The following is a 7,761-nucleotide window of genomic DNA, read 5'->3' as shown; positions in this document are numbered from 1 at the left end:
GATTACTTGGTGATATGATTACTTCTAATATTACAGCAATTGCATGACGAATATCACTAGGCTACCACAGAACTTAACTTGGGTACAAACGCTTTTCCAAATTCACAAACTCGCTTTTCCAAATTCACAGTTCTCCCTTGCCTCTAATTATTTACACAAGCACAGAAATTCTGATGATAGAAACAAACTGAAAAGCTAATCCTACGTGGAAAAAGTAGCTGATATGTTCACAAGAGGTTGTTATCTTTGTTACTTAAATATTTAATGTTTTTCCCCTCATGCTTTTAAACTAAATTTTTGCCCTGGTTAATCTAGGGGTTCACGTCTGTCAAGCAGGCTGAGTTTCTCGGAATTTTGCTAGTATATTATTAATATCTGCTCTTTAAAATCAAAGTCACCACTGGATTCAAAAGTGTCCATTTTAGATACAATTCCCAATTACTTTATAGTAATGGTATATACAGAAGATGTGTGTGTATATATACAGTAATATATATGCTATAGCAATAGTCTCTATATACAGTAAACAGCCCCAGTACACAGCTAGTTATAAACCTGCCAGTTTGACTCTTATGAAAAATAAGATAAATTTACAAATCAATGATAGTATAACAATCTGGAGCATATCATTTGTTTAGGCTCCAATTCTGCTTCCACTGAAACCAAAGAAGCTCCAATTAACTTTTAAACATGGGTAAGAGGACACTGAGAAGCCCTGCAGATGGAAATCAGATCAACCTCTACTTCAAATCAGCTGTGCTTCCGAATGCGAAGAGCTGGATGGAGCGTGCTCCCCTGTCCTGTGGGAAGAAGGAATGCTTACCTGCCGCAGGAAGAGAAAGCACTTGCTTCATTATTTGGAAAAGACCAATTCTAATGATGTTCGTGGTAGAGATTTACTTGGTAGTGCATAAAGAGTTGAGTTCTGATTGATAAAGTGCCTTAAGGCAGATGCTAGTTCCACTTAAAGAGCAAAACTCTTGGGCAACACCAGTAGGCTTCCCTGAACACTATCAGATCAGCTTTATTTTCTTTAATTTTTTTTTAACAAACACCTTGTATCACGTTTTTCCGGAAACATGTATGTTCCAATATGTATCCAAGTCTTTCTAACGGTGAAGCTGCTGTACAAACTTTCTGATCAGACCGTTCCATTTACAGTCAGTGTTTTGTGAAAAGAGTGAAACTCTGGAATACCCCTTTTGGGGATTTCCATGAGGCTGGTCTGCCATACCTCGTGTCAGACTGAAAGAAGAGACTTCAATTCCTGCAGTTAGCTTTTCTATTTGGGCCACTAATTAAGAATTAAAGTAGAGGGGAAGAAAACCCATCTTTTTTTCCACAACCGTTCATAAGATGAGCAAGGCACATGTTGGCCTCACTCCTTGAATGCGGAAGCTTGAGCAGAAGTTTCTGCTCTTTTTTTTTTTATGACTTCTGTAACCGCCCCGTTAAGTATAAGCAACAGAGAAAGCACTGTAACTTCAGCAGGTGAGTCTGAACCACCTGCCCCAGAACGTCCCCGTGGCCCTTCAGTAAACGCCAGCAGCAAAAAAAAATGCTGCGCACTTACGCTTTCAGCCTGTCATCCACAGTGCCACTATCACATGAACACCGAGCTTGCTTGATGGAAAGCACCAATGCACCACTGACAGTACATTAATACTTTTTTTATTTTAAATTTTTAAAAGTCATTCCATCAATACGATGAGTAGTTCTCTCAAGTAACTGAATTCTTAACAGAATGACTGAGGTTTAAAAGGTCTTTTTCCCCAGCCCAAAACCAAAGGACAGCCTCCCAAACAGCTTGTTCGGGTACAAAGTAAGCTCACCTCACAAAAATCCAATAAATGACTTTATTAAATATATTCTTTTCCTCTAAAATATAAATATTCACTATACTCTTATAAATGTGGAGTAGGTCCATATTTCATTTGTCTATCCCATCCAAATATGAATCAGTCCAAAATCTGAAAATGAAGAAATAGCATCTGTAATTATCATTATTTTTTCTATAAATATATATAATATGAATTTTCTTTGCAAACTGTTTAGTTATTCACTTATACTTCATATAGTACTGAGCACCTTAGATTACATATTGTGTCATTTAATTGTTGGTACTAATATAGGAATTTGTAATATTTACAATGCACATACATGTTAGGTATAACATTCCAGTGATTTGTAAGTGTTAAAGGAATAAGGAAATAATGCAGTATAGTTTACATATGTATTTAACCTACCCCACGGTATGCAAATTTTCACTTTAACCTCTGGAACTTTTATAGGAGCCTGCGTCCAAATTTTTAAGTTATACTTTGGAACGGCAATAAAAATGTCCTGAATCGCTTTTTAAAAACTTCACACAACGGTTTACTTGACGATGTGATGTGAGTTCATACTCAAAGGCCCAGTCCCCCAGCGTACCGACTGCTCTCAGCTTCTCGGAAGACATTCTCCTAGAAGCTTCCAAGCCAAAGGAGACCCAAGGAACTGCCACAGAACGTTATGGGAACGGCAGTGGTCGCTACATGAGAAATGTCCATTTGGAAATTACTGGCAAGTTATGTAACATGTTCTCTCCTACCTTGTGAATTTACATGAGGAATTAATTTTCAAGTGCAAGTACCGTGACAGTAAAACCAAAAAGTTCACAGCTAGGTGAATCCCCTCCCAGGCTTGCTTTTGACTGGCGGGAGGTGCTGGGAGCGGGGCTGCTCTTCCAAATGGCGATTTAGCTATTGTTCTTCAACGATCATTTTCTGTATTTGTGAATTCAGCCCATCATGTTAATTTTTTAATTAGTTTTTGATTAAGATACCTGTGGAAACCACCACGAACTAATTCCTGTGCTGTGAATAAACAGCATGACTTACGCCTTAAGTCTCAAGACTTAGCTTAAAAACAACATGGAACCAAAGTGTGTTTTTAATTTTCCTCTTTGCCAGCCAAGTGATGCTAAGTTGAAACTTATGTGCTTTCTCAAGAATAAAAGAAGTGTTGTAATATGACAAATGAACTTCCACAAACTTTCGATTTATTACTTCCTGTACAGTTCCTGTCCTTCAAAGTGTGAATTTAGGGCAAAACTGTAAAAGCAAACAAAAACCCACCCCTATATGAAGCAGTTGTGTTTACAAGTAGGAGCAACATAAACGCCATCCCTGTTCTGCTTCTTCCTGTTCCCACCCGACCACATTAAGCCAATTCAGTAGTTCCAGGTGCGAGCTGTGCGTATCATCTCTGGTGATGAAGGTCAGCGTTCCTGCCTGCTGCCTGCTTTGTGCCCAACGGAACTGAACAAGGCTGAAACTCAGTGATTTGTGTGTTTTGACTTAAAACACTAAGTTGTTGTGCAAAACAGGAACTAGCAAGTTATGGGTACGGAGGTGAACGTCTTACGTTTCACCAGCAAGGAATAAAGCTGGACTTGCCAAGTCATGCTCATAGGAGCAGTTCTATATTAAGGCTTCTCTGGCAGTGCAGCTCGTGTTCCTGCCCCGGTGTGTTTCCTCACTGTTGTGGAGCTGCTTGAATAACTTTTCTGATCTAATCTAGAAAACTCTCCAAAAATCAAGTCTTCCTCCTTCCCCACACTTGTTCTTCTACGAAGACCACACAACCAGCCTCATCAGAGCTGAGGGGGTGACACCATAGGGGTAGGAGGACAGGAAGCTCAGCATGGCTTTCTGTTGGAAAACTGCCGTGGAAATGCACTGGCAGAAGCTTAGGTCACGCTTCAGCATGGATTCAGGTAACTTTTACCTGAGCCGGGGATCCCGGGTAGCTGAAACTCATTAAGCCATTCTGGGAAGTCACTACAAAAATACATCCTGTGTGTTCCTTAACAAAGGACACTCCTACCTACACCCCCGTGACAGCCGGCTCTCAGTACACCGCTATAGCTAGTCTTGCTTTGGGTCCATCGCTAGGAACGTACGCAAGCTGTCTTCATCATTTAATTTGAAAGTGCCCCTCGGCAGGGACCCTCCAGCTGCTCACTGACCACAGCTGTATTGCTTTAGAGCACCCGACTCAAAGGCGCAGGTTTGCATGCTCTGCTGGGTAGCCAAGCAACAGGTTCTGACAGCGCTCCAAAACAAAAATCTTCTGTAAGTGGTGCACAGGTTAGAACAGAAAAAGTATTTTACTTTTGGGTGGTGGGACAATCTTGTTTGGAGAACTTCTACTCAAACAATCTTGAGCTTGCATCACAACCAACACCCGCTCTTGTCTGCTTAGCCCTTTACTTATTCTAGATAAACAAGTACATTGAAATAGGCACAATTTATGATTCTGAAACATTTACACGTATGGTACTACACGCTTTTACTGTCTCATATGGGATTTTAAAATCCCATTATTTACAATGAAATCCACTGTTTTCCTTGTCATGCCACCTCTTTAGCTGATCAAAATGAAACCTGGGCCTTGGAAGACTGCAGAAATGACCAAGGCCTGGTACTGAACCCCAAGCTGGTGTATGCTGCTAGCTGGTACGGGTTGCTGCTGTTGACTGTACTTCAGATTAGCATGGTCGCTCCATCTTTCTTTGAAGAAACAGATGTATCCCATTTATGCCACCAAGCCAAGTCTTGTAATCTTTGCTGACAGGAAGGAATGAATGATGAACACAATTGGTTTTGGACAGGAATGAAGGTCCAGTTGCTGAAAGTACAGAAAGAAATCAAGTTGAGAATGATTAGATTAGATTACAGCTCAAATAAGCAATCATTTATGGAGTACTTGATTAACTGCTGCCTGGTATTTTGAACAGGCTTCTATTAATAACAACCCTTTATTACAACATAGTGTCGTTCCTTTGCATACAGCTGCAAATATTTAGGTTACTAAAGGTAAGTAACAAGCATCTTGAGAGCAGATGAGTTCCTGGTGCTTCTGGGCTTGCATCCACCTGGGTAAGCAGCAGAAAACGGAGTCAGACGCTGCAAGCAGTTTTCCAAGAGGTTCAACCCCTCCATCTTTTCAGGCTCTGTTTCTGACCACAGGTGGTGGTGGGACTGCTATGTCCAATACCCGGTGCATCTGCTGGTGGTCACAGCTGAAGCCAGGATACTGCACCTTCAGCTGATGCTGCACGGTTGCTCCTCTGTTCACACAGCCAGCAGCAAGGCTGAACTGAGACTTTTTTTTCCATAGTCACGGTTCAGATGATCTCACCACTGCTTGCTAAGCATGACAGACTTGTCAGTGTGGACAGCAGGTTCAACAGTAGGTTCACATCAAAACAAACCAGATTTGCCTTTCCACCAGTCATGCATCAACTTTATTGGGAGCTAGTAACAAATTCCCTTCTGAAAGCCTGACAACAAGCAGCTCGCAGAGTATATATTATCAAAGTGATGTGAAGAATTAAGCACCCAACGTGCTCAGGAACTGCTGAAAAAATTTGGCAGGCAAGACCATGTTTACATGCATAATTTATGGTATCTAAACTGCTCGTAGGAATAAGCACCTTATTTTTAGGTCTTGTCACAGCTAACTTAGAGGACTAAGCAGACAGTTTGCACTACGTCTGTAGTCTTCAATTTTTTTCGCAACTAGAGGTTCAAAAACGTCTAAAACACAGCTGCTTGTCATAACATAAAGTCCATATGTGTACGTTGGAATTAATAATATCTCATTGTTAAGTTCTTCCATCCGCAATCATTTAAAAAGTGAAATGTATACATACAAAAATTCTAACATCTGGCTATTTAGAGATACAATTTGTTCTCAAATGTAAGAACTCTTTCATCCCTCTTTGCATGGTTTTACCATTTTATCTCTCTTTTTAGTTTATCTCCTTCTAAAGCCAGATCGTCATGCTGTACTAGAAAGCACGGTGTCTCAATACTGGTACTGGAACCTGGTACTGGCCAGCTGTTATTAGAACAGAACAGAACAGAACAGAATAGAATGTTTCAGTTGGAAGGGACCTACAACGATCATCTAGTCCAACTTCCATTAGTGCTTCTCCGCCCCTGCAGCCTGAAGGACCACCAAAGAGATGGTAACATGCATCCCTTTGCTAAATGCAGTACTTACAATTTCTCCATCCTTTCCTCCAAAGTCTAAATAAAGCATCCTTATCCCATCATCTGAGGACATTTTAAGTTTTTCATAGGGGTATTGTGCAATTGTCTTAGAGAAGGCACCATCTTGCGGTTCAGTTGTAAGAGAGAATCCATGTTCGTAATGGATGGTCAAACGGCACTCCTGGCTTTTATACGTGCAACCTGAAGAAGGAAACAAAACTTAGTCTGTAAGGTTCTTAAAAGGAACAGATTCCTTTTGGCTGCAGATATCTGCATTTTACATTCGATCTCAACACTATCTTGCGGAAACTAACCTTTCCTAAAACTGGGCTAATCATGCTCTAACTGTAAACCTGCAGATTTGGAAAAACAACAGAAATCTTTCTGTTGTGCAAGGTCCAAGCAAGGTTTGTTAGTTATGGCATAAACACACAGACTAAAATTGTGCTTGGCAGTAGCAGTACTGATGTCAGTCCTTTCAGTTATTCGCTGCATTCTTCATGTTGCAGCATACATCTACACGCTGACACAAAAACAATCTCCTGAAGTTTAAGAAGGCTCAGGCTGGCATTTCCTCCTTCCAAACCTTGACAAAGTCACAGCTACTCTTCTTCTTACATCTGACAGACATAGCCAAAATCAATAAACGTGGCGCACAACGCAGGAGAAAATTAGAAGCTGTAAAGGGTTTCCCTGAAGTATTTTGACAAAGATGAAGACACTCCTGAGTCCTCATTAGTGCTGTGGTAATTGAAAAAGGGCCCAGGTAATTGTATATAATAGCTACTGCAGCAGAAAGTCTGCATCTTCCCCTCAGCTCAGAAACACAGGCCATGACCCAAATTAAAAAATGAAGAATTTAGGTGTTCAGATCCCAAATTCTCTTTTCCACCACTTTCCTGTGAACAATTCTGCCAAGAAGGGTCCTTGGCACTGGGATAACAGCACCGTGATAAAAGAAGGGGCTGATGCCCTCCTCCTGCTTTCGGAAAGAAAGGTATCCATGTCACTGGGCTGAGGAGATGGACATGCCCTTGAGGTGATTCCCACTGAACACGCCAGTTGGTTTCCATGTCAGAGGCCCTCGCAAAGCAGCCTGAGCTCCCTGCAAGGCACGGGGCCTGACAGACTACAGGCAGGCGTCCCCGTGCTCAGCAGCACATGGCTGTACTTGACGGCTTCATGAAATTGGAGCTGCCCTTTGTCGTGGAGGGGATTTGTGCTTTGGCTCTTGCTCTCACATTTTTAGGCAACGAGTGGAGATAATGTTCAAATTTAACAGCGCCACCAACTGTAGGGCTAGCGGGGGCAGGCCTCCCAAATCCTGGGGGCACTCAAGAGAAAGGCACAGCCTCAAAGCCCCAGAGCCACCCCAGGCTAGCAGCTACCTGGCCGAATGGGGCATCACTCCCGAGCTTCTGCAGCCGATGACTTTTTGCCCAGTCAATTTTGCATGTACAGAAGTGCTAAGAAATGACATCCTAATGTTCAGGGAGGGAAATGACTAGCCGTCAAAATGTGGCTATTCGACTGGTTTGTATTTTTTTACTCAAGTGTGCAGAGCTAGGTGAATAAATGACCAATTCAGCTTGTGAATGTGCCAGTCCTCCTCTGCCTCCTCCTTCTGCAGGAGAAACTCCCGCCAGGCTCTCAGGAGTCTCCTGAAGCTCAGAAAAATGTTTTTTTCTGTGGATTTCTGGACAAACCTCTGACAATGACT

General features: G+C 41.9%; 1 protein-coding gene across 1 annotated transcript in view; it reads right to left on the bottom strand.

The window, feature by feature from the left end:
- Positions 1-1,842: 1,842 nt before the first annotated feature.
- SNTB1 (syntrophin beta 1) overlaps positions 1,843-7,761 on the bottom strand; it is a 115,414-nt gene continuing 109,495 nt past the window's right edge. Inside the window, 2 exon segments of the mRNA XM_050892635.1 lie at positions 1,843-4,671; positions 6,052-6,242. Coding sequence (XP_050748592.1) covers positions 4,579-4,671; positions 6,052-6,242 — 284 coding nt within the window. The 3' untranslated portion in view covers positions 1,843-4,578.

The sequence above is a fragment of the Gymnogyps californianus genome, chromosome 2, assembly GCF_018139145.2.
Source record: "Gymnogyps californianus isolate 813 chromosome 2, ASM1813914v2, whole genome shotgun sequence".
Lineage (NCBI taxonomy): Eukaryota > Metazoa > Chordata > Aves > Accipitriformes > Cathartidae > Gymnogyps > Gymnogyps californianus.
The sequence above is the reverse complement of the archived record's forward strand: the minus strand, read 5'-3'. Positions and strand labels throughout refer to the sequence as shown.